Source organism: Micromys minutus (genome assembly GCF_963924665.1).
Source record: "Micromys minutus genome assembly, chromosome: 18".
NCBI classification, from domain to species: Eukaryota; Metazoa; Chordata; class Mammalia; order Rodentia; family Muridae; genus Micromys; species Micromys minutus.
Genome location: NC_137953.1, coordinates 43632039 through 43659927, shown reverse-complemented (window position 1 = coordinate 43659927; position 27889 = coordinate 43632039). Strand labels below are relative to the sequence as shown.

Genomic DNA, 27889 nt, shown 5'->3' with positions numbered 1-27889 from the left:
GTAGTATGCCAAGAGGTGAGAACAAAGGTCTCAAAACACCCTGCTGCATTATACTGACTTACAGACTGATCAAGTGCCTTCCACTTCCTATCAGAACGTCTAATATTCCATAGCTTCTTGGTCTTTTGGCTAAGATTAGGTGTAGGATGTCCAACTCTAGTAGGCTGCATTAAAACAGCAGTTAGCCAAATATATCAAAGTATTTAAACTACTGTTTTGTGATTGTTTTCTTGGACATAGAAAAACTATAGGGGCAGTCTAGTTGAAAGTGAAAAAGCCACAGGATAAAAAAGAGTTCATGGGAGAACACACACACACACACACACACACACACACACACACACACACACACACACACACACAAAACCTCTCAAACAATTATCAACTGATCAATAGTTATTAGCCAGGCTGACTGTTCTCGGTAATAGTTTAACCCTGCTATATGCTACATTGCCTTAAAAAAACATTGTTAGGTTTGTTATTATTATCCTTAATGTGAATATAAGTCCCTATCCCATCACCTGCCCTTTAAAAAGATTTTGAGGTACATTCAATTATTGCATGATTGGCTAAGGAAAGATTCTAATAGTTTTGTAAGCCTGTACAGGTGGCAAATTAAAAGCCAAAAACACCTTAATACTTTAAATGCAGGCCATCAAATTTAAGGTTGTATGTTTCAATTCATTTTATTGTTCATGAAAGAAAAAAAAAATCAGAGACTAGTCTGTCTTATCTGCAGGTCCTAGGAACACCATTTTAGGGCTCTGTATTGTGAGAACAGAGAATGCATTTTGAAGTTGTCACATGTATGCAATGAATGATTGTTAAGATAAAAACACCACGCAGGTGGGATGGTATTGGCCCAGCAAGAGTCTATTACCAGCTCAGGGAAACCTGGTAACAAGAACATTTTGGAAGGGATGAGGTTCCACTTGTCCAAATATAATACATCTGACCCCACTGATACCTTTGGTGCACTACAAAATCAGCATCCATGGTGGGTCTTAGAGAGGCTTTCCAAAGAATATTCTTCACTCTCCAAACACAACTAAGGCTGGTTCACTCAAGTAGCAAATGAAGAAAATCCATAGGTACTAAGACAACTGTTCTCTCTTTATAAGATACTAACACGCTTATGGCTATGATTTTATTTTTAAATCTCCTTTACTACCAGAAGGAGTCTCAAAGTGTTTCAATGTTATATAAATGTCTGAGTCTAAAGGAGAAAAAAGAAATAAGCCTACTGGAATGATTCCTCCTTTAGGCTCCTAGAATTTAACATTTTATAAATAAAACTAGTCAGTTTTATCTAAAGAGACATGAAATTGATGTGAAAGGGGAGAGAAAATCCAAAGTTTAGTCATCCAGCAATTTAGGAGTGCGCTGCTCCTTACCTTATCTAAGCTCTTACATAAAGATTTAAGCCATTGAGAGATTTTGGTCACTAACTGCAGGCAGCGCTCTTAACTAGCCAGGAGCCCCCAGGAGAGTGCATTCTTAAGGCAGAAGGCTGTAGCTAATTGCTTATCTCAGCACCCTAAGTTGACATATCAGCAGCCACTACTGCTCACAGCTAGGGCTACCAAATAAGTAGTCGGCCTAGTAAAGCCAGACCTTCAATACACTAATTAATAAATTAGCTAGGGGGCTGAGAAGATCCAATGGTTCCAATAGACTGTATTTTTTTGCTCTCCCTTGGGTATAAGCTGTATAGTTTACTGGAAATGAAAAACAGGCTGGTTTGATCAGGAATCCCAGTAAAAGTCTCATCACATTTCCCGCTGCTCCTCCAAAACATGTTTTATACCCCCTGGCAGTCTGATTTGTTATGAATTTCTCTCTCCCTTCACCCTCTTAAAGTATTTAGCTGAAGAAGCTGGCAGATAGAAAGTGACAGACAGACAGGCAGCAGTGTGAGGCCACAGGAGAGTCATTCTTCCCAAGTTATCAGTCCATCCATCCATCACTGGAGAAGAGCTTTGATTGCCTGGTTGTCAGTGGCTTCAAGGGCGGTCAGTCCATCTGGGCCTTTCACAGTCTTATCAGCACCCTGAAAAAGAGAGAAGAGAACTTTCCTTAACTGAACTCACACTAGGGAACAGTGAGTGCCAGAAGAAGCCATGTGGCATAGGCCTTTTTCATACTCTGATCCCTGGAGTCCATGGTGGAAGGCCTGAACCAACTCTGGACAGCTGTCCTTGGTCCTTCACACTGATCTACGGCATGTACATGCCCATACTCACATACATACAATAAGATAAAAAATTTAGATGTAGTATTATTTTTTAGGTGTTAGAAATTATAAAAACCAAAACAAGCATCTTAGTTACTGTTCTATTGCTGTGAAGAAACACCAAAACCAAGGCAAAGTATAGAAGAAAGTATTTAATCGGGGGTGTGCTTAAAGTTTTAGAGTTAGTCAGTGACCACTATGGTGGAAGGTGGAAAGCAATGCCAGTGGCCATGACACTACAGCAGTAGCTGAGCGCTCACATCTGACCCATAAATCCAAAGTAAAGAGTGAGAGACTGGGAATGGTGTAGGCTTTGGAAATCTCAAAATCCAATTGCAGGGACACATCTCCTCCAAGGCAATACACCTCCTAATCCATCCTGAAACAGTTCTGCCAACCAGGGACCAAGCATCAAATATGAGCCTATAGGGGGCATTGTCATTTAAATCCCCAGCAACTCAGCATCAGCAATGAAAAATAGTGAATTAGGTTTTACTTATCATATTTATCCAATTAACTAAGTTTCAAATCAGTTATATAATATCCCTTTGCTTCTGGGAGGAGGGAGAGACTTCTCTTTTAATGGTACGGTTTCTGGAGGGAAGAGTAGGGCTGAGCACAGAGAGTTGGAGTTCACTAACTGTGGCTTCCCCTAGACCAACCAACTGAAAGATTCCCTCTCCTCAAAGTTCCAGCTACCCAGCTTTTATTTCTCAGGTTCTCAATAATTCTCTCAGCAGACCAAGAGCTTTTCAAAAAGTTCATATTAGAGTGAATTTCTATTGTGTCAATAATTAGCTGACAAAATACTTTTAATGCTATAGGCTAGATATAACAAATACTAATATTTTAAATGACATTAAAAGTCAATCCCATAATAACAGAAAAAATAATAAACTGATTCCAACATGAGTGAGAATATTTTAAAACATAGTTTTTGAGACTAATAGTTATTGAAGAATTTGGGTATATCTGGCCCCATTCGTTTCTTGAGGAAGCAAGTCATTTTTGTGTAGTCATTTTTAGTTATGTGATCATTTCCATAGCTTTAGATAATATATTCCTGTTACTATTTGAGTTAGTAGGTTTGATTTCCTGCTACAGAGATGAGTCTTAGCTTACTAACACCCTCTTCCTCAGACTCCTACTTTCTTATACTTAGTGCATCATTTTCTTTGCAAATTTAAATAGTTATTTGAATCTAGGCTTCTTCATACATTTTCATGAAATATCATTTCCTATAAAGTACTATCATTAGATACTTTCCTGGCTTTGCCTGTCATTCTCCCTGGGGATCTTTTAACTTGACAAATTTTGTGTACTTTAGGATTAACTATTACATATTTGTCTGTAAAACTGTATGTGGACTCTCCAAGTTAAGGTGTACTGACAATGTTTAACTACTTGAGATTTGAGGTTTACTGTGGCACTGAGCAACTACTACCCTTAGCCACCTTTCTAGCATTTCAATATGGCTACTCTGTGCAGCCCATACAGACAGAAGGAGCTGTCATAGTACAGTACAGTGACATACCTTGGGTCATAGCCTAAGCCTCCTCAGCCTTATTCATTATTCTGCAAACAAACTTTCAAACCCATTTGTTACTGTTAGGTCAAACTGGTAAAATAAAATGGAGGATAGAGTTGTTAGAGGTCACTGAAGGATATAGGTTCTTTTACTTGTCCTCCCATGAGTACTTTCCGTGTCCCTTTGATAGAAAGATGGTGCACGTCTATCTACCACCAGCTTGGTAGAATAGGAGTGATGGTCGCTGGGGCAGGGCTGGTTGGGAGCTGGGGTGGGCAGCACAGCTGGCCTACTTCAGGTGACGATTTGTAAAGGGCACACACGATGTGATGTGAGGACTACTTGGGTTGCCAGAAACAGGACTAAAACCTGAGACCTTTAAAAAAACAAAGGTACACAACCAGCAACGGACCCAAACTGCTCTAAAATTACTTTGAAATATAGTAGTAATATGCTCTAGGTGTTAATGTATCTGAGCAGTGAAGACAGTCAAATTCCTAACCCAATACATTCATTCTTAAGACAGAATCACTGTATGCTCTGCTGTTTGGCCAGCATTCCTTCTCTGGCTGTCCTGTGTATATCCCCATTCTATACAGATTGCAGCAACACTTGCTTATGTGCTTTCATTATCTATATCAAGTGTATCCAACCTTTACTTCCATGCTGAAGGACTTATCCTAAAACAAGCCTGTCTCACCTTTCTCTACGAGCATAGTCTTTTCTAGTGTTCTCTCACAGTGAAGAACTTAGAAAGAAATGTAAACACACTATAAAGCTTTTCTTGACTTTCTACATAAGCAGTCAACTACGTCTGTACTATCTTAACATTTCCCACCATCCTTGCTTCTCCACTGCAATCGTTATTTTCAGGATCTTAGATGCAATGGTCTCCCATCTGGTTTTACTCTGTATCATGCCACTGAGACTACTCTCATCCATTTGGGCAATCATTCACAAATACAATGCAGACAATCTTCACTTTCCTCAGAGCCTTCCTCTTATGGCGCCTTCATAAATGAGAATAAAAACAAATAATAAAAAGCCACACGCAATCTGCTTATTTTTCTTCAACCTGACACACCTAGAGTCATCTGGGACGAGGAAACTTCAACTGCCTGGATCAGTTTATGGCTAAATCTATGAGAGATTATCTTGACTAGTGTAGATAGTAGCATCATCCCAAGGCAGATGGAGCCTAAGTTGTATAAGACAGCTAGTTGAGCATGAGCCAGAGAGACAGAAAGCAGTATCTTTCCATAGTTTCTGCTTCAGTTCCTGCTTTTGAGTCTGTCCTGACACCTCTGATGATGTACCATGACCTGGAAGTGTAAACTATAAAACTTATCCTTCCCTAGGTTGATTTTGGTCATGGTGTTTATCACAGTAACAGAAAGCAAACTAGAATATTACCTGTTGTTCTTGGTACATGTAGCTTCTAAAACCCTATTGTACCTCCTGGTGTCTCCATCTTATACCTACAACTTCTTTCATTTAAGCTACTGCCATGAATAACAATTCCCTTTTATACTCTTAAGAAGACACTCTCCAAGTTTCTGAGCTCCTGTTGACAGACTTACAAATTATGTTAGTGGTACATAGTATTTTAATGTACTTTACTGAACACAATTCCCTGGACACTAAGAGAATATTTTACTTCTTTTTTTCAGTTCCCTCCTCTTGTACGTATTAATTCTTGCCTAAGATAAAATCAATCAAGAATTTCCATCTTTATCCCCACCCTAAACAACATACCTTAAAATTTTAAGTCTCACTCTCCTTCGCTTCTATCTGCTTTGAAATTTATCTAGATCAAGTCTCACAATATCTCCTAAAATAAACGGCTATCTTTCCTTAAAACTTGCTCTTTTACCCTGTACAAATGTACTGCAGCAGGAGCTAATCCTATTAGTCTCTGCATTCTCAAAGCCTAACAAAAGGTCCCCACAGGATGATACTGATGATACATCTTCAAAGAAATATTTGATCATGCTACACTTATTTTGCTTAAGAGAAACATATAATACCCTCAAGAAGTTTTCTACTCTAATAATTAAAACTTTTTAAAAGCATTACATTTTCTATTTTCTTTTTCTGAAGTACCAGCTACTAATGGAAAGGTTTTGCCTTTAGGAAATGAGGTCTCTGAGGTCTGAGGATGCACTTCACTTTGTCCTATATATTCCCGGGTTTAAACTAAAACAGCATACTTCCTTTTACTTGATATTAACTATCCCACAGAGAAATGCAAATGAACAAAAACGAATTTGTACTTTTCCTCAATTAGCTCCCACTCAGTTGTTATCTGTGAAGTCTGTCTGAGTCTAGGAGCTGACTGCTGCTTCTGTTGGCCATCACATATTGTTTATCATGTGACAGCATGTATACTGTGCTGAACACTATATGCTGGATCTCTTGGAGGCCAGCCAAACTTCTTTATCTCTATTTTTCCTTCATATAGAGGTTAAAAAAGAAGTGGAATTTCAAGATTCCTTTCAAGCTAGAGGTGGCCATCTGGTATAATTTCAGCTTCTCTTATGCCTTTATTTTTTCAGTAAAATCCCAGAAGAACATTTTTAACCCTTTCCCCATCTTCCTTTCCAAACACAAATAATCCCTGCAGGTGATATACTCACTCTGGAACCGTAAGGAGTTGGGTTGGCAGGGCACAGATAGTGGACTGATTTTGTGTGTATATATATAACAGAGCCAGTGGCTCAGCCTTGAACTGTAACTAAGCATCGTATTTTGAGACACAGTTTTGCTTAGAGTCTGATTAACAGGGGTGTTCTGTTACAACTAAGCCCTACTCTTTTTATTCCTCACTGGAGTAACAGACAACTTTATAGACCTAGGTTGCATTCTTTATTATAGTCATTTTTATAACATGACACCTGGACAGTACCTCAAATTCACTACTGCTCATTACATATTTGTTTAATGAAATAACAGTATGGCTGGTTCATGGTGTATCTACATATTTAGGAACAACTACACCCTTGCTAGTACATGCTTAGTCACATCAGTCTCTTATTATAATGAACATCTGCATTCAACTTCCCTTTCCTAGCACCTTCCCCAAGTAGGCGCCACCATTTCCAAATGTATTAGGATACTGCACTCCTGAGAAAGTATAACTGCTTGAATGTGTATTCAAATATTATTATTGTCAAGAAACTTACAGATAACATTCCATTTTGAAAACTACTAAAAACACATTTGGTATTTAGTGACATTAAAAACTATTGAAATACATAAAGCTACATATTTTGTAAAATGTTATTTATTGGTACAGAATTTGGTAGAAATTTAATTTGCATTATTAATACAGGGTACACCATACAAAGAGAGCTGAAACAGTAGCCCAATAACATCTAATTTAATATTAAATGTTATTATGACCTTTATGTTTTGGTAACTCTGGGTTTTTAATATAATATTATAGAAAATCCACCTTTATTTTTTTCACAGGAGTGTTGTAAAGGTACTGTTAATTACTTTATAGACTGGGGCTCTGAATTCAGAGAGAAGAAACTTGTTTAAGGTCTGTTATGGTTTTCACATGTTCAGCTCAGGGACTGCACTATTAGAAGGTGTGGCCTTGTTGGAGTAGGTGTGGCCTTGTTGGAGTAGGTGTGGCCTTGTTGAAGTACTTCTACTTCAGTCTAGCTGGCACAGAAAAGGACCAAATGTACAAATATATCAGGGAGGCAAATGCTGTAGTAAAAACAGAATGATCACTACATTCTTTGATCCTTACAGTATTGTAGAACATGCAGACTATTAACTGGGTTCATGTGTTCATTGATTTACTGGTTTTATGCTATCAGTCCAGGTCTTCAATGTATGTCTCTGAACTTTAAGGATAAGAGTCTCCGTTTGTACTACCCCACCTGTAACAATATACTCACTGTGGAATGGAGAAATGACACACATAATTACAGTACTGGCTGTTAGTTCTACTTGACCTAGAGGGCTAAGTGTTGCTGCTACTGTCTCAGCTGTTCTCTCTTTGTTTTCCTACGAAATCAACTCTAACAAACTTTTAAATTTGGTGTGTGTATGCTGAATATGTTTACATGTGTGTGGATGTCAGAGGCCAATGTTGTATGTTTTCCTTAGCTGTTCTCCTTTATTTTTTGAGACAGGATCTCTCACTAACCCTGGAACTCACCAACTCCAGTGATCCCCTTATGTCCATCTCCCCAGTGACTGGAATTACAATTGAGCACTGCTGTGCCCAGCTTTTATGTGGGTGCTAGGGATCTGAACTCAGGTCCTTATGTTTGCACAGCAAATACTTTGTTGATGTCTCCCTCCAGCTTTTAAGAGTCAAGAAAACTACAGTATGCCCATTTAAAAAGCTCACATAATAATAAAAGTAAAGCAATTAATTTTGAGAAAGCAGAACTAAAAATTTCTCCATTGCTATACAAAATGTTTAAAAAAATTCCCAAGACAACCATCTCCACACAGTTTTAACTACCCTGCCAATACAGACTTCCCTAGTGTCATTTGACAACAAAACAAGGAATATATCCAAGAGTATAAAAAAACTAGTTAAGACAATTCAATGACTTGGCAACATGGCCTATATTTATATAGCAATTGTTAGGACATCAAGGTACGGCCTAATATATATATGTGAATCAAGTTTATCTTTTAAGAATTCTCTGTTGAAGAACATTCTTTACCAATAGAAATTTACAAACACACATCTAACAGAGTTGAAGAAGTATATTTGAAATTAAAGAATATAGACCAGAGACTGGCTCCTCTCTAGATAACTATGTCTTGTTTTGTTTTCCTATGAAGAAAATCAAGTATATCAGAAAGAAAAAAAAGTTCTAGTTATTCAAGAAATGGCTAAGAGGAAAGAAAGAATATACTGAATTTTATAAATAATCTTATGTAAAAGGATCCCAGAGGTTTTTCTTTTCAGAGAACAACACTTCACTGAACAGAGAAGATCAGTGAAGGAGTGACCCTGCCTCCCTTGCCCACTCCCTTTAACTATTATACTCAGCTAGAAGACAAGAGCACTTCACAGACATTCAGTCAATGCTGAGGAAGAAAACAGGAAAAAAAAATCATGCTATGTGGTATAAGTCCAGGATTAAACTTTGCCTCAGCTGTACAGTTACATGAGCCAGTAAGGCTTTTCTGAAGTCTATTTAAACTGGGTTTAAGTCTCTTTACTATAGACAGTTTCATTACTATTAGAATAAATCTTCCATGAATCTTGAATCAGTATTTGTAGCCTTTAGTAATAAGTCTTTGAAACTGTAAGGGAAAAAAATCCCGAGAGATGAAACTAGACAATGACAGTGTATGAAAATCTCTGAGACCACACATTACCACTGATACTAGATTTACTATGATGGTACAAGGAATACCAATTTTATTTAGTTTTTTGAAGATCTGTATTATCCATAGCAATATATGGTAGTTTAAAATGCTAATAAACATACAGAATACAAAAGAATGAAAACCACACAATTAGGGATACCTAGTTTTTGTTTGATATGCAACTAAGGGTAGAATTCAACACCAGTGTCACAATCCACACTATAGAGCTCTATGGAGGGAGTGAATAAGTGTTAAGATAAAAGTACTGCATTGGGGCTGGAGAGATGGCTCATCGGTTAGAGCACTGTCTGCTCTTCCAGAGGTCCTGAGTTCAATTCCCAGAAACTACATGGGGGCTCACAACCATGTGTAATTGGATCTGATGTGTCTGAAGACAGTTACAATGTACTCTCATACATAAATTTTTTTTAAAAAGTACTTTATCATCTCTAATTCTCTGTTAAAACTCAAGCAACAAAAATGTAAAACTCACCTTCGGTCTTAGTTATTAATAAAAATTACTCTTAACTAATTATGTAGATACTTTACGTCAGGAAATTGGCAAACCTTTATATGCATTACTAACTTAGTTTCCTCCTTTTCCTTGCTGTTTTCTTTTAGTGGGCAGTAATATAAGATCCCACGTATAGTCAGAAATCAAGCTCGGTTACTTATTCTATAGACATTTCTTCCCTTACAGTGTATAACACAGCTAGGATAGTTGCTACTAATTGGTTACTCCTAAGCTTGGATTTTATATCATAGTTTGTATTAACAAAATGAAAAATCAGAAAACTCTTAGACTCATCACTATCTCAATCACGTCAACAAACTGGGTGTACAGAAAACATGTTTGATACCTTTTTTAGTATAGACTACAGAAAATAACGTGTAAAATCTCAAACCCATGTTACTCTATAACCCTGTGGTTATATAATCCTGTGCCTATGTGCAAATTATATTCCTCCATAATGATGATATTTTTTACATTACTTACTTTAGCTGATTGACGTCTTTTGTCTAACAAGATTTTCTCATGAAGGAAACTAGTCCAAGCTTGTTAGCCATCACAAACTGGAAGCCAACAGTCTGTAGCCAGTTATTATAACTAACACTGTTCTAGATCTCGATTTGATACTGCCCCTGCAGCCACATTTAGCTCAAATAGTTACAAAGTAGTGAAGGTTTTAAAATAAGCCATAAAAATGAACATTGACCTTACCTTTGACAGAAGCAATTTCACACAGGAAACATGACCCTCATAGACAGCAGACAGAAGAGGGGTAATATGATGTTTATCTGGAGCCTATAGAATATCAAAGAGATAATTTTACCTACTTTTTTTTTTTTTTTAAGTTTTTGGCTCCTTAAAAATGATCAAGAAGCCAAAGTACATAAGCAATGCCTTTTTTCAGGAGTCAGGATGGAGTAGAAATCTCACCTAAGCTCAAATCCTTTAACTGCCACTGATGTGACAATGTTAGTTTCTCTGAAAGTATCTTTCTCACTGCTGTAGAATGCCAATGTGATCCAGAGAGGAAGAAGAGGGGTCAAAATGCCAATGAGGAGGAAGAGAAGAAATTGGGCCCAACTACCTGATGTGGTGAAAAGTCATCTCTTTGACTATCATGATCATCAAAACAATGCCCTAAATCCTTCAATTACAGAGGGCTCAGGCAGGAGATGACAGCTTCTGCTTGATGACTTTCTCACACTTGCCCCATAGTGCAGGCTAGTGTAGCCTATAACTTCAGGGTCCTATGACTTAGTACATGACAACATCTACTACCTACAGTGTTAACTCAGAAAGCTTTAGAACTTGAAAAGCAACAGATAAGGGGGAGATAGCAAATAGTTCATTAGCTTTAAAAAAAAAAAAGGAATAGTTTTTATAAGATTATATTATTGAAAGTAACCATTTCACAAACCTTTAGCAAACAATTTCTTAGAGCATATGACAATCTTTTCCTAGAATGGCACACATTATATATATTAAGTATAATGTACATTTGGTACATACATTAATATCTGCTCCTTTCAGCAGCAGAAATTCCAGGATTTCAAGCTGTCCACAATCTGCGGCATAGTGAAGAGGCTTTCTCCCACCCTCTAGTGTTCGGTTGACATCTTCTCCCTTTAAATAAAAATGACACATAGGTAGAAAAACGCTGAGGCATCTGATATATTTTAACTTCTTAAAAACTTAAAAGTTTCAAGAAAGCTGTATATTTTGTAAATTGAAATTAAAATGTAAAGAAGTCACATCCTGCAGAGTAACACAGAGCATACAAGTTCTGAGTAGACAAGCTGAATAAATACATAATGCTAAATGCAATGAACTATTGTGTTCCATTACTTCTAATAATGGCAGTCAGCATACTGTCAATATGTAACCAAAGAAGACTTTAAGTACTGAGATTTTGTATTTTCTATGACATGTATCATTATCAGAAATCATACTTATAAAGAATTCACTTCATTCTTTCAGTATTTACTAAAGTGGTGTAATGAAAGTAGGCACTGGGTAAACAGTGGTGAACAAAACCAGGTATGGCTTCCAATGTACCTAGCTTACCACATAGTGTGTAGAGACGACCTAATTTAAAAATAATAGTTTTTTGTAAACAAAAACAAAGAAACTTATGGTCACAAAGTTACCAGAGTTGCAAACTCCTTCAGCTCTAACTCCTCCATTGAGGACCCCTTTCTCAGTTCAATGGTTGACTCCGAGCATCCGCCTCTATATTTGTCATGATCTGGCTGAGCCTCTCAGAAAACAGCTATATCAGGCTCTAGTCAGCATGTACTTCTTAGCACCAGCAATATTGTCTGGGTTTGGTGGCTGTACATGGGCTGGATCCCCAGATGGGAAGTCTCTGGATGGATTTTGCTTCAGTGTCTGTTTTAAACTTTATCCCTGTATTTCTTCCTGTGGATATTTTTTTGTTCCCCCTTCTAAGAAGGAATGAAGCATCTGCATTTTGGTTGTCCTTCCTAAGCTTCATGTGGTCTGTGAATTTCATCTTGGGTAATCCAAGCTTTTGTATCCACTTATCAGTGAGTACACACCATGTGTGGTATATGTGATTGGTTACCTCACTCAGGATGATATTTTTTAGATCCATCCATTTGCCTAAGAATTTCATTAAGTCATTGTTTTTAATAGCTGAGCACTACTCCATTGTGTAAATGTACCATATCTTCTGCATCTATTTCCCCAGTTGAAGGACATCTGGGTTCTTCCCAGTTTCTGGCTACTATGAATAAGGCTGCTATGAACATCGTGGAACATATGTCCTTGTTAGATGTTGGAGCTTCCCTTGGGTATATGCCCAGGCATGGTATAGCTAGGTCCTCATGTAGTACTATGCCCAATTTTCTGAGGAACCGCCAGACTAGTTTCCATTTCCAGAGTGGTTGTACCAGCTTGCAATCCCACCAACAATGGAGAAGTGTTCCTCTCTCCACATCTTCGCCATCATCTGCTGTCACCTGAGATTTTGATCTTAGCCAATCTGACTGGTGTGAGATGGAATCTCAGGCTTGTTTTGATTTGCATTTCCCTGATGACTAAGGATGTTGAACATTTCTTTAGGTGCTTCTCAGCCATTCGATATTCCTCAGGTGAGGACTCTTTGTTTAGATCTCCCATTTTTAAATAGGGTTATTTGATTCTCTGGAGTCTAATTTCTTTATTTTTCTGTATGTACTGGATATTAGCCCACAAACAGATGTAGGATTGGCAAAGATCTTTTCCCATTCTGTTGGTTGCCCTTTTGTCCTAATGACAGTGTCCTTTGCCTTACAGAAATGTCATAATTTTTTGAGATCCCATTTGTCAATTCTTGATCTTAGAGCATAAGGCATTGGGGTTCTGATCAGAAAAATTTCCCCAGTGCCCATGTGTTTGAGGCTTTTCCCCACTTTCTCTATTAGTTTGAGTGTATCTGGTTTTATGTGGAGGTCATTGATCCACTTGGACTTGAGCTTTATTCAGGGCAATAAGAATGGGTCGATTTGCATTCTTCTACATGGTGACTGCCTGTTGGACCAGCACCATTTGTTGAAAATGCTGTCTTTTTTTCACTGGATGATTTTAGCTCCTTTGTCAAAGATCAAGTGACCGTAGGTGTATGGGTTCATTTCTGGATCTTCAATTCTATTCCACTGATCTACCTGCCTGTCTCTGTACTCATACTATACAATTTTTATCACTACGAAGCAGTGACTTCTAACAGGTATTTTTAAAGTCAATACAGCCAAACATAGTTTACGACGAGGACACTCGCTAAAAAAATGTGTTTTTTAAGTGTAGTTGGATGATTTTGTTGTTGAGCTCACATCACAGAATATATTTTAAAAACATAAAAATATACTTAAAAACTATCAACCTCACTTGTGTTTTGTTACAGAACTGCTATGTACATATATATATATATATATATATATATAAAATCTGTTTTCCAATGGAGCATGTGACACCTAATGTTTACATCTGTTAAAACAGTTACACACACACACACACACACACACACACACACACACACACACACACACACACACAATTTCAAGACCCCTGGAGGAGAATGGGGAGTGTTCCAACTTTTCCATGTTACAAGACCAGAGACTACGCACTACTCACTCCCTAAATCTTAGTTCCTTAACGATAAGATAGAATAAGACTGTACCTCCAACAATGTTTAAAATTCAACTGTGATGGTAAGTGAGGAATATGTTGTACAGTGTTTAATAGAGCAAGACATTTTATAGAGGTTTTCTTAATGGAACACTGGTGTTGATTTAACTCACCTGTCTGCCCATCTGTTTTTCTATCCTATTCATTACTGGCTTTGAACTCACTATAGAGTGAGACCATAGGCAGACACAAACCTGCTTTTATGTGGCACATTCCACTAATCAATCTAGGTATTAGTTTATACTTGAACTAAGACTATCCAAAGCTGGGTTAATGCAAGTTTCCACAAAATGGTTGAAAATACAAACACACAGCTTAACCTAATACATACTGTTTAGAAACAAATTTGAATAATAAAGGTAATTTGCTGTTCCATCTTACATTTCTACTTACAAATGCAGAAATACAAGTCAACCAGGGATACCGATGAGATCAATCACTGATAGAAGTTTTCCTTCCATTATTATTATTCTTCTTCCCTTTTCATATTAGTATTATCTGTATGGACTCTTGTACAGAAATACAGTAAATAAATGACCTTATTAAGTACCAAGTAAGGTGCTTTTGTTAAGAAGATACTCATCTGAATCACAATTCTGTAGTCTTATTCTGAGACTGCACAATACATATGAAATAGAGCAGTCTTTCCAAACTCTCTCCTTTACCTCTCCACAATAATACTATAATTCTTACTTTAGCTGACAAGTGACCTCCCTGCAAAGACTGTATGAGTAACAAAAAGAAAGCCGTCTCTAGATATGCCCTCTGCAAAGCAATACTGAAAAGATGTTTATAGCATTAAATGTATTAGAAAGGTGAAAGCCTTTAAGATGCCCTTTCTACATTCACCAAAAATAATTAGAAAAAAAAGCAACTTAAAACAAATAGGACAAAAGAATAAAGGTCAGAGTAGAAATCAAATAAATTGAAAACAAGATACCATGGAGAGAAATCAAAAGGTGATTCAGGAAGATCAGAGCACCTGATCACATGCTATGAAACATGAACAAAAGGGTAAAGGCACAAATGCCAGCACGAGACTCCACAGAGGATCTTCCTGCCCTGTGATGGACTTACTGCTCAGTGTTACCAAATACTTCAGGGAAGTCTTCATACCTGTTCTACACAGTTCTGGAAAACAGAAGAAATGGGAAGACATCAACTAATTCTGGCGTCAGTATCAGTCTTCCAAAGCAAGACACACACATTACAAGAAAAGGGCCTGCTTTGAGAGTCACACCCTCTGAGAAGTTAGGAGCCCTCTCTAGTTATTTAAATCTAATCTGTTTACTTCCTAGTTTCTGTGAAGAGGGTAGAAAAGAACTCTGGTCAGAAACTTCCGGTATCTAGTCACACAAGTGTTGCTACCTGGTACCACATGGTACCACTGAGCTTGTGGGCCTTCGCAGGAGGCTGCACTGATGCAAGCCATCTGCAGCTACCTATTAACTTTATGGGTAAAGATCCTTGATGATCACATCAGTCCTACAACTTCTGTTTTCTCACCTCCTATAGCAGGAACAGTTTTTCTGTACTCATGGCTATGAAAATGGTTCTTGAAAGACAAAGCACAACAAATGGCCATAGCCTTACTTGACATCCAACAAACTGTTCAACAGAGCATTTAACACAACACCAAATGAAGTAACAAAAAAAAAGGATTACTTTCAAAGTAAGAATGTTGTTTAAAATGTACTGTTATTCTAAATTTTACTTATAAAAGTAGGCAAAGGTTAGAAAAGATGAAACTTGGTATCAGAAAAACACATACTATCCTACATGATTTAACTAAAATATTTATGGTAAGGAAGGTAACAGTTTTACTTACTTGAGATGAAACAAAGTTCTGACTGAGACAAAGAACTAGCTGCCTTTGGAAAAGCAAGCATGTAAGATGAGTGCCACTAGTTTGTGTCCTAAAAAGAGCATACATTGTAGGGACTCAGCCAAGAGTGATCAAGAACTTACCTCCCTGGTAGTTTACCTTTCACTGTGAATTAAAATGTCAGGTTCCTGTGCCTTATCTTGTTAGATTTTAAAGGCCACAGGGATTACAGACTACAACTTTACTTCTACCACTGTGATTCATGTTACTTTCAAGCCTGAACTAGATCTTATTGTGGCTTTGATTATAATAGCATATATTTTAGGCACATGTAACTGCAAAATTAAGAATACTAATTAATGGTAAAGGGAAATTCAAGGCAAAAAAGCAGAAACATTATCTTTTCACTTTAGTTAGTCATGTATCTTTATGTGGACAAGCAAGAACACTCCTGAAAACAGCACTGCAATGGGAAATGAGGCGAGCACAGCGGTTCTCCAGCAGGTGAAGGCACAGCGCCATTAAAGGATGGCAATATTCACTAGGTCAATTTTCCCAGCCTTCTTCAATCTCTGCCTCTAGTATTTTCCTAATTGATCTTACATGAAATATAAACAGGATTAGAAATCTGTGGCATATGTGTGTGTATAAAAACTATGCTAACACAAATGGAAACATCCTACAGTTTGTTTAAAGACACCACTCAAATCTTGTATGGCATACATTTAAGTGCCACAGATTCCTCCTTTAAGTCTCAGATCTTGTATGGATCTTAAACTGCACCAGGTTCATGTGAATAATAGAATCACAGACAGGAACATGTTCTAAATAAAATGACCACCTGATTCTTGCTGATAACTTTCTCTAGGTCATTCTTCAGATGAAAAGAAACAAGTAATTCTCTTCCTTTGATTCCCAAATGTGCACGCTTTGTGAAACCAAGATCTAAGGTTTAAGTTCATACTGTACTATCACAAGAGACTAAAATAAAGCTACTATAAAGCAGGCTATGTGTGACCATTTTGTAGGACAGTGTGTAAATTAATACTGGACACCTGACTGAGTAGAAACCAAACAGCAAGTGTATTAAATTTACCATTGCTGTAGCTGAGCCAATGTTCCTAGTCATTCAGTTAGTGTTAAGTATTTCCTGTCCTATTTAGAATACCGTAACATCAGAGTGTTTAATGGTTTTTAAACAGATCCTCTTGAGAAGAATATTCTGGTCTGTCATTTTCTACCTTTCCTGTGTGTGGCTCATTTTCCTACCCCATCTACCTTACTAATTAAAATTTTACTTCAGGATATAATTTTGCAAAGAATCCTATCACTGTACCAGTGATGTTAGCATGTAGAGCAGTTCCACAATTATAAATTTCAGCACAGCAATGGAATCAAATCTACTTTTGAGGGTAAAGCAGTCAAAAAGAGGTGAGAAACGCTTTCATACTTTATCTGAGCTTTCTAATACAGAAAAGCTAACAGAAAGTAAAAAGGTATGATATATATCTCCAACCTATTCCTTGTTTAGTAAGAAGTTAATTGGAAATAAATGTGAATCTTAATTCATTTAATGTAACAAATAGTAATTCCCATAACTATAAATTACCCAATAGGCACAAACTCAATTAATATATTAATATAATATAGCCTCTTAAAATACTTCAAATATTTTTAAGCATAGATTTTATTACCAGTTAAAATCATAACCACAGTGATCACTTTCTATAGTTGAAGAACCCATTAAGTTAAGACCCTCACTGTATTCCCTACTTACGCATTTACTTCAACTTAGGATGGTTTTTGTTCAAAATAACCAGTTAAATAATTCAAATTATGAAAGATTCTTAAATTTTATATAGTCAGTTTGTTTCCTAAACTGTTAGAATTTCTTTTTTAGATGGTAGAGGGTCTAAAGTAATTAGTTAAACATAGTATTTTGTAACTAAAATAGTAAGTTGCTTTTAAAGAAAAATTTTACTTGTGGTATAAAACTAAAAATCCAATAGCCAAGGAGGTGTGCCCACGCGTGCACACACACACGCACACACACACCATGCCAGCCTTACCAAAGTAAAAAATACAATCTCAAAATTCTATGGTTGTTAGTTTGAAAAAAGAAATCAAAATGTAGCTTCATTTACAAAAAATATAAACTTAGTGATTCATAGTTAGATTTCCTTCTGAAAAGGTTTTATAACCTTGAAAATACCTGCTATTCTATTAATGGGTTACAGATCTAAAGGTTGTACTTGTAAATAAACCTATGAGAGGGAGGGAAACAAATGAAAAGCACTACCATCTGTAGTTCTCAAAGGAATACACGATAGGAAAGAAACAGGAATGCTCTTCTGGAATGACTCTGGTCTGAGCTGAAATCCTCCTGTCCTCTTCCTGTGAGAGCTAGGCAGTTACTCAGTTCCCATTTCCCTGACCATAAGATGAGGGTAAGCCTTACCTGTGTAGTTAAGTGGTATGTGTATATATGTACACTGTGTTCACTATTTATATACAATAGGGCAGTCAAAGAAAATGTATTCTTTTCTCATAGCTGAAATTCTAATTTGAATCTGATATTTTAAGTTTTACCCGTATTTCATATAGTTAAGAAAAACAGTTTATTCAGAACCCGTACAATCACTGTTATCTGCTGTTTTCTTATATACTCAAAGTTCCCAAAGAACACACATCCTTAGAAGCACTAACTTTGTTGTGTTCATGCTTATCTAATACAATGGCTGGCACTGGAGGTGCTCAACTGGTATTTGCTGAATTAATTATGAATGAACCAGTGAAAATTGTGCTAACTAGCCTGCTCTTTCACTGGTGGAGTTAGAAACCAAACCAGGTCATGAGACTGGCACCAAAGCTGGGGAGAGAATTCTAGAATACTTTCCTATTTTAACTGCAGAAAAAGATTCTCTAGAAACTCCATTCAGTTTAAGAACTTCGGTTAATTCTGTTTTATAAAAATTTCTAATGCCCAATTCATAAAATAAACCCATATCTCTTGCTTAAAGTTCACATTTACTAGAGACTATACTTTTTAGTTTAGAGAATTTTAGTTTAATTTCTATCTCTACTTACTCATATATGATTTTCTATGTTTCAGTTTTCATTACAGTTCAGTATCTTTCACCATAAGGATTTTTGAAATGGATTTTTGGAAACACCCTCAAAAGAAAATTTTTATTTTTATCGTATCTTATTTATTTTAGATGTTAAAATCTTGACGATAAAGAAGTTTAGTCTATTGGATGCATCATCACCAACTTCAGTCTTATGTAAAGGTGAGCAGTCTATGGCTAACAGGTCAAATCAAGTCTGCTGCCTATTTATGGTAAGTAAAGTTTTACTGGAACACAAACAGCACATTCAACTGTCTAGTTGTTTACATACTATCTATGCTGGTTATTGTACAACAGCAGAGATAGAGACCATATGGCTGACAAGTCCTGAAATACATACTAACTAGTCATTTATGAAAACAAAGGCAAGTTTGCCAGCCTCTTGCCTTAGGCCCTTCTAAGCCTCCCCTTAGTAAATAATCTAACCAGACAACATAAATAGCAACATTACCTCAGCAATGTGTAGATGCTGCTCTGTTTAGACACATACACTGTCTCTTTAAAAACTGCATAAAACATGTGAGTTGGCTACATCATGATTCTGTTTCAGATGAAAATGCTGAGGTTGAACAGCTGCATTTTAAAAGATTTATTTGAGCCACCATGTGGTTGCTGGGAATTGAACTCAGGACCTCTGGAAGAGCAGTCAGTGCTCTTAACCTCTGAGCCATTTCTTCTGTCCTGAACAGGTGCTTTTATGTTACTATTAAAACAACAACAACAACAACAACAAAAACCAAACACTAATGATTCTTATTTTTCATAAAACATCAAGTGAAAAAATTTACTTCCAAGTTAGATGGGTGGTTTTAAAAACACTTAACTTTTATTAATAATGGTTGCAAGGCAAAGTCAAAATTTGCCTACTACTGTCACTAAAATCATGGGGAACTGTATAACGTTTAAAACAACCAAGTACACTAAGGGAAAAGACAGAAAAATATCATTTACACCAAGAAGAGGTAAATCAACTTTGAGAAAAAAGGAAAGGCTGCTTCCTCAGACACCAATCTAATCCAACTCAAATTTAACCAGACTGTATAACAGGTCAGAGAACTGTGACAATGATGAAAAATACAAATATAATTTCCTCCTTTTTTGAACAAAGATAATTTCTATCTTCAGAAAACATCAGTAAAACAGGAAGAGATAGCAACTAAAAATGAGCAACAGAACTCCAGTAACATACTAAACAAGATGTTAATGTTGTTTTCAGCTGTTGAGAAATAAGGCTTACAGTCAAGAAATAAAAGTTAAAATCTGTTCTGTCAGAAGAACAACATGGACAACAGACGACTACTACTGTGGTTTTCTAAACTGAGTGCTTCCTCGTAGCTACTACATCCTTTACTGCCCTCCACTGTGCTTAACCTTTTATCTTCAGCTCCAGCCAGAAGCATCCAATTAGTCATATTTGGGTTTTGAGCTCATTTCCTATGTGGGCAGGAGAAAGCAATTTATCTCTTGAAGTTTGTTGTGGTATGGGCCAGGCTTCACATTTCATAAAGATTCATATCATAAAGCAGGGAACTCCAAAAGATCAGGTAGAGTCTTTGGCTGCTGGTGAGCCTGGCCCCATTCTTCCCCACTGAGAAAATGTTCCACTAGACATGAACGGTATCTCACATCAAGATTGCTGACTACTTCTGGTGAAGGAGAGCTGCCTAGTTATAAGTAGTTCTAACTACTCTACACCTATAAATGCACTTTTTGGGTTTCTTTTTTTAAGCAGCCATTAAGGTAAAACTTAAACTCTCATTTTCTCTTGACTTCCCCTTTCTCTGCCTACTGTCTACTAGAATTTATTTTGCAAAATTAGAATTTGTAGGTAAACTCTGGCTCCCAAAAGTTAAAACAAACAAAACAAAAACAACAAAACAACTCCATAGCACAAACACAGCAAAAACCTCTGTGAGAGACTGAGATGCTGAAATGCCACAGTGATAACTACACAAGCCATGAACAAAAACTTGAATATAAACACTGACAGGAACTTGGTTCTCTCAATACGGTGATGTGAGCGCTGATGGTATTCTGGCTATGTGTACAGTTGCTATTATAAAGCCAGTTGGGAAGGATTTAGGTAGTTCTCAGAGAGGACCACTATTAAAGCCTGAGTCTGACCTCTTTCAGCTCTGTAGCCTAAGGTAACTTCGTGGCTGGTTTGTCACCCCCCTCCACTTTCCATCTTGCTGTTCACTATGATGTGGCACAGCCCATAGGGACCTCAACTACATCTGAGTCAGTGCCAACTCCCATGCTTTTGAACCTTCAGAACTGTGAACTAACTTATTAATTAAGCCTCATCTTTAATACTAAGTTAGATATTTTAGGTTGTTCATTCTAATAATGTTTAAAAAAAAAAAGCTGAGAGACAAAATCAGAACTTTACTAAGTAGACAGAGTAGGACAAAGCCCCCAACATTACCACAGGAGGAGCTAGTATAAAGTACTCCACTAGAAAACAAAAAAGTTGATGAAAGAATACACTCAATTTAGATTTAGAAAAACCGAATAGAAGTCCCAATTTTACTAGCAAGATCCTGGGTAAGGCCTTCAATGTCCAAATTTTCCTTATGTCAGAGTTGAACTAGATAATACTCTTTGCTTCTGTTCTTATTTTAAAACAATTTAAGAATGTAGCAAAGTAATGAACTTTTTATGGAATTTCCAGACATATGTTATTAAGATGCTGTGTTCTAATTGGTCTTTTTTTGCATTCCACTCCATCATTGGTTCATTTTCTTTATTCAGTTACCTCCTTTTCATTCATGTTGTATGGATTGTATTACCCTATTTTTGCCCCCATTCCCTTCAGATTTTTCCTTCTCATGATCTCCCTTCTGGTTTCATAGCCCACATACAATTTTAAATGTTTTATATAGGAGAGAAAGTAGTATTTGTCCTTTTAATATTTGCTTACTTCACTTAACAGAATGACTTAGTCTCACCCATTTCTCTGCAAACATCATGATTTCACTTTTTTATGACTGTATAAATTCTATTCTGAACATGCACATTTTCTTAATCTGATAACAGAAATCTAGGCTGAATCCACTTCCTAGCTATTGTGAACAGTGCAAAAGTAATGTTCAGTGAACTAGATGTTTTTTTAAGGAGCTTTGCTTATAAATATACTTACAATTATTAACAACAGCTAATAAGTATTGAATATTACCATGTAATTCAATGGTAGTATTGACTGGTTGGCTTTATGTCAATTTAACAAAGGCTAAAGTCATCTGAGAGGAGGGAACTTCAATTAAGATAATTATTCCATAAGATCAAGTTATAGAGCATTTTCTTAATTAGTTGACTGATGGGGGTGGGAGGACCCCCAGTCCATTATGGGTAGTGCCATCCCTGGGTTGGTGGTCATAGATTTTATTAGAAAGCAGGCTGACTAAGTCATAAGGAACAAGCCAGTAAGCAGCACTTCTCTGCATCAGCTCCTGCCTGCTTCCAGGTCCCTACCCTGTTTGGCTTCCTTCAACAGGCTGGGACTCGGGTACGTAAACCTTCTCTTCTTCAGGTTGCCTTTGGTCACGGTGTTTCAACATAGTAATGATAACCCTAACTAAGACAACATGACAGGCACAATATTAAATAAATAATTCAGCAAACTACACTATTTAACTACTCCGAATAAGTAACTAAAAGAACAAACAACCAAGTCATAAGACTTTTATAGAATAAATAACACCAGGAACAATATTTACATGACAAAAGAACCTTCCTTAATTTATAGGACACACAAAAATTTGTAAATGGGTCAACTATACATTAAAAAAAATCAACAAAAGGTAAAAATAAGAAATGGGAAGAGGATGCTATGGGATATACCTTATCTGTATATCCAGATAAGACCAGAAATAAGGCAGGAGGAACTAACTTCAAGGCCAGCCCAGGCCACAAAGCAAGTTCGAGGACAGACTGAACTAAAGACCCAAACCCAGAGATGAATGCAGAACAGAGGAGAAATAGAAAAACAAGCAGGAAACAACTACAAATGGTTAATAACATTCTAAAATGCTCAATGTTTATTGAAATATAAATTAAAGCAACATAGTACCAATAATTTTCTATCTGTCTAATAGCAAAACCAAAATTGTTTAGTGATACTTAGGACTGTTATTGATGTGTTGTCCATGTGCATCTAAATTCATGAAACTCTTTAGGCTCAAAATATGGATCTATTCTCAAAAACTGTTAAAAACACAAACATGATCACTATAATATCGTTTAATTGCAAAATAAACTGAAAATAAAAAGCTTGACACATATAATTCATTATTTATATTATACCAATACAATTGAATACCATACATTATTTCAGAGTAATTAATTTCAATAAAGATAAATTAAGAGAGCAAGTACAGAGTTTAAAGAACTTTTAGAAGAAGGAAATTAATGAGTATATAAATTTCCAATTTTTTTCTGATACTAACTACACAAACCTCTTTAGAAGGCTAACTCTGGTCACAGAGATTGGGAGGAGAGTCTTCACCTTTTATTTCCAATCGCTGTGTATTCAAATATGTGTCTGAATTAATCTGACTTTGCCCTTGCTCATGTGTGTTTGTTGTACAGTGTGCACTTATACCTGTGGCTGAACATGCATGCACACAGGTGCTATTGCATTTGTGTGCATTAGTGTGTGAAGGCCAGAAGATGATGGTGGGTGTCTTCCTTGGTCATTCTCCACCTTACTCATTGAAGCAGAGTCTCTTATTTAAACCCAGAACTTGATTCAGCTAATCTAGCTAGCCAACTTTCACCAGAGATCATGTCTCAGAATCTTAGGTGCTAGGGATATAAAATCTAGTCTTCAGGCTCGGGTGTGTTTTGCCCCCTCGGCCATCTCTCTAAGCCCCTAAAAATTATTAGGATAGTAGGATTATAAAGTAATTTTTGTCTTATGTATATTTTTGTTGAAAGATCCTGTTATTATTTTATCTGAGAAAAAAAGACAACCTATAATAGAAAGATACGCATTTATATTGTACTAAATTTTCTGAGTATACTGAAAACACCTCCATTTCCCATAGGCTGATATAAGCTTTCTTATAGCACATCTGGCAGGCTGTAAAAAGAACAACAAAGTGATAAAGATTTATCAGGAAAACATCCTGCTAAAAACTTTTTTAAAAAAAGTAAACAAGATGATGTAAAACAATAATATGAAAGATGACTGAATCTGGACCACTTTAAAATTGACAACTTTTTTTTCAAAAGAAAGAGTGAAGGAAGATCCCAGTAAGCTTGCAATTTCTAAAGATTAAACTTGATACTTTCTTGGATTCAACAGATCCTATCCTTTCACATGGTGCACAACTGTTGCTTTCCAAGCCTATTAACGTGTCAAGGCAGATGTACTTAGAATGGGGTCGGAGAGAAACCGCAGAGAAAGGGAAGTTAGAGGCCTAATGTATAGTGTTTCACAGCCGGTGAAACAGAAGGACAGTAAACAAGAGAGTACACGTATTAGAGCTGGCTGAAGAGTTTAAGGGTAACTCAGCAGCAAAACTCACAAGCACTCCCCAGAGGAACCTTGGATCCTCAAAGGCTAGGGCAGGCTTATCTCTCCATAGTCAAGGGACTGTTATCATCCTGGCCCAATCTCTAATTTTTATATACAGAGTAGTGACATACTCCCTTTGTTATCTGAGATTGTTTACCAATGAGGGCCAAGAGTATGTAAAATGGTTAATAGCAAGGAATTTGGAAAGCCCTTCATAGCCTGTAAAAGTGAGTTCAGTTTGATTACCCACTTGAGAGCTTCAAGACCTTGGGCAAAATCTTTACCTATAAAATGTCTAAGATTGCACTCATGGGCTGACTTGTTAAGAATGAAATAACACCTGTATACTACATTACAATGGCCAAATATATAAAATGTTAAAAACATATTCTTTTTTTAAAGCAATTATGAATAGAAATCTAAGTAATTTAGTTACCCACTTTTTCTAAGGCCAACAGACACAATATCTCCTTTTTCTGGATTGTTGTTCAGGCTCACAATTATAAACATAAATAACAAGATTATAATTTTAAAAAAATTCCACAGGCTATCAAATTATCTTATAGACACATACTGAAGGACAGTTTAGTGATATTTAGGTTTCCCAGATTTGTCTTTATGCTAATTATATCTAAGCTGTCTTTATTCATAGTTAGGACTAAGTTCTTTCAACAAGCCTCTTATTTTCTTATTGGGTTGACTCTTAACCTTAGTAAGCCAAGAAAACGACTTCAAAGCAGGCTGAAACAGCGTTTTTAAAAAAGTATACGCTTTAGATTCAGACAGTCTTTGGTTTAAATTCAAGTTGGGCTAGTTGGCAACCTTGTTCAACTAACTCCTCCAAAACTTAATAGCCAGTGAATGGCAATTACTTTTATATAACTACTGAAGTTTATTAAAATAGTAGCTAAATGAAGAAGTTCTTACTAAGAACATATGCTTTCAATGTGTTACAGGATTATACTGGAGATACTAAGATTTATATGCAGAGAGGCTCAGGGCCTAATGAAGGACAGATATGCAGCAGCAAAATCAGTGTGAAACAGGATAAGAAACTGCGCTCCCTTTCAAGGTGAAGTGTTGGGTGTTATTTTGGTTTGTTTGGCTTTTGGAAGAGGTGATATTTATGCTAAGAGGACAAACATAAGATTCATGAGCTTGGAGGCTAACTGGTGAAGCTGAGTTGGTCAAATAGGAGGTAAGCACATATGGACAAATCTTCTGGAGTACAGCTTTTAGACAGGAAAAGAAAAACAATCCCTCAACACAACACAATAACCCAGTAGACCAAAAGAAAGGGGTGGAAGTGATGTAGAGTCACAAGATATAGAACGTATCAAGTTAGAGAAGGAAGTTTACTGAGAAAATAAAATGCTTAAATAAACACTGATCCCTTCAGTTAAGGACTGAAGATGACCAGGATGGGGAACGGGCAAACCAAATGGAGATACTACAGCGGGGGACTAGAAAACTGCAGCAACTAACTTTGAGTCAGCTAAGACTGGAGAGTGAAGCCAGGTAGTCTGACAGCCCTCAGATATGTAGGACAATCACCCAATTTCCAATGTGGATGAACGGTTGTCATGAAGTTGTAAGCTAACATGGTGTCGACATGAACAATTTCATGCATGTTATTATTGTAACTGTAAATTCACTCAGTCTTTATTAATGTTTTGTATTTTAAATCCCCTAAGTTTGAGCCGGCGCTGGAAAAACAACAGCCACTCACTTTGAGAGAACAGTGTGGTATTCCACTACTGGTTGATGTATTTTTCTATAACCCTACATTGAAGAGGTGGTGGTTCAGGTTTTTGGTTTCTATCTGCTACTAGCTAGACCATTCAGAGGAAGCTGCTATAAACATCCACTGCAAACAACTGTGCGGATCAAATACATGTGAAAAATTTAAATTATAATGGCATCAAGTGGAGAACCCAGTCCTGTACAATTCTGAAGTTAAAAACAAACAAACAAATCTGCTTCTGCTCACTTCCTAACACAGGCCTGTGAGGCAGGACACCACTGCTCACACCTTTTAAGAATTAAACTCTTGACTGCAGGCTCACACTTTTGTAAGAGGACCACGATGTTCACAGTTGTTGTAAAATTCTACTTCCAGAAAAAAAAAATCATGCTAGTTCTTCAAATTATAAAAGGTGCAATTTTAAGACTCAAGGGCATGCTAGCTTAGAACTTTCCAAGTACCTCACAAAGTGGATTTATTTCTATTAATTAGGATTTGGCTTTGAATTTGTGTATATATATGTAAATTTAACCCCAAACATTGCGTGATTAGACTGCACACACGTGCGTGTACTTCGGATGAAATCATGGGAGTACCCTAAGTTAAAAAGCTTTTTGAAAACTACTCAGATTTTCTAACACCGCAGATGCCAAATGGCAACCTTATCACTCGAAGCAAATGATACACACACATACACATATTGTGTGATGTAGGAGAGGAAAAAGGCCACACCCAAGTTAAGGCTTCACAGTGAAGTGACACCAAGTTTCGGAAATTTAACTATGGCTATTTTGGGCAGCTAACTTCACGGTTAACGAGTCCTCTGACCCCTTTCCACCTCCACCAGGCCGCACGTTCGAGAAATCGTTCCTGATTCTAGCTGCTTAGGTTACTTCTCAGGAACCCACAAGGCCAAGATGGAGAAATGCCTCATTCAAAGATTCCAGTAACTAGTGTAGAAGAGGGCCGGCCTGCAACGATCCAGAGACTACCAGGGCGCCAGTTACCCGAGGGGGTCAGCAAGGCCACAGCCGGCTTAGCAACGCAGCGGTTACCTGGCACCGAAGGGCCACACAGATTCAGGCCCCTCGGCATCCAGGAGTCTCTCCCGCCGGCCCAGCTCCCGGTGCCCCCGGGGCTTCCCGACCAGCCCACCTCGGCGCATCCCCGCTCACCTTAGCCACATAGTCCTTCACCTCATCCAAGTCTCCGTTTTTCAGGGCCCACATGAACTCCTTGTCGCACATCACTGCAGCGGGGTGGGCCGACGGGCCGGGCAGAAGCGTCGATTACGCCCGACGAGGGACACGAGGAAACGACGTGCCTCAGGCAGCCGAGCCGGCGAGACTGTGGGCCGCGGCTACCGTTCGGGCGGGAGAAAGTTCTTTTGCGGCCGTTGGGCCCAGCAGAGCAGGTTCCGCCTTGCCGAGGAGAAGCAGGACGCTTACACTTCCGGTTCACGCCCCGCTAGGGCCCGCCTCCGAATTCCTCTTCCTCTTCCTCTCACCAGAAAGCTTTGCTCGGGACCCCGCCCCGACTGCTTGCCTCAGGAGGGCCACTTGTGCGCAGGCGCATTATCCTGGCAGGCCAAGATGAGTAGAGGCGTGGTCGATGGGCGGGGCCGAGAGGCTGATTAAACTATTCCTGGAGGTCAGGAAAATCAGGGCATAACCAGGGGAGGTGTTGGATGAGAGTAGGACACTCCCGCTCCATAGGCTCACTTTCTAATAATTCTAATAACTTATAATAATTATTATGTGTTTAGATGATCTCCGTCTTACTTTCCCACTTTAAATTAAGAACAAAGGAAAACAACCAAAAAAAAAAAAAAAAAAAAAAAAAACCACTCTCAAAACATTTTTATT

The 27889-nt window shown here is 37.4% G+C and overlaps 1 protein-coding gene across 1 annotated transcript; it reads right to left on the bottom strand.

Annotated features, from left to right (window-relative positions):
* Positions 1 to 303: 303 nt before the first annotated feature.
* MTPN (myotrophin) lies at positions 304 to 27456 on the bottom strand. Its single transcript, XM_080932276.1, has 4 exons — positions 27200 to 27456; positions 11131 to 11244; positions 10333 to 10416; positions 304 to 2050 (listed from the first exon to the last, which is right to left on the bottom strand). Exons 1-4 carry the CDS (start codon positions 27269 to 27271, stop codon positions 1964 to 1966), a joined length of 357 nt encoding a protein of 118 aa, XP_080788402.1. The 5' UTR covers positions 27272 to 27456; the 3' UTR covers positions 304 to 1963.
* Between the last annotated feature and the right edge of the window lie 433 nt (positions 27457 to 27889).

Bases quoted from the DNA above. Each gene is read 5' to 3' on its own strand.
- MTPN (XM_080932276.1), bottom strand. From the start codon at position 27,271: ATGTGCGACAAGGAGTTCATGTGGGCCCTGAAAAACGGAGACTTGGAT. The intron at 10,417-11,130 runs GTATGTACCAAA...GATATTCTATAG, and splicing joins TGAAAGGAGCAGATATTAAT to GCTCCAGATAAACATCATAT. The intron at 2,051-10,332 runs GTAAGGTCAATG...TCTCTTTTTCAG, and splicing joins TGAAATTGCTTCTGTCAAAG to GGTGCTGATAAGACTGTGAA.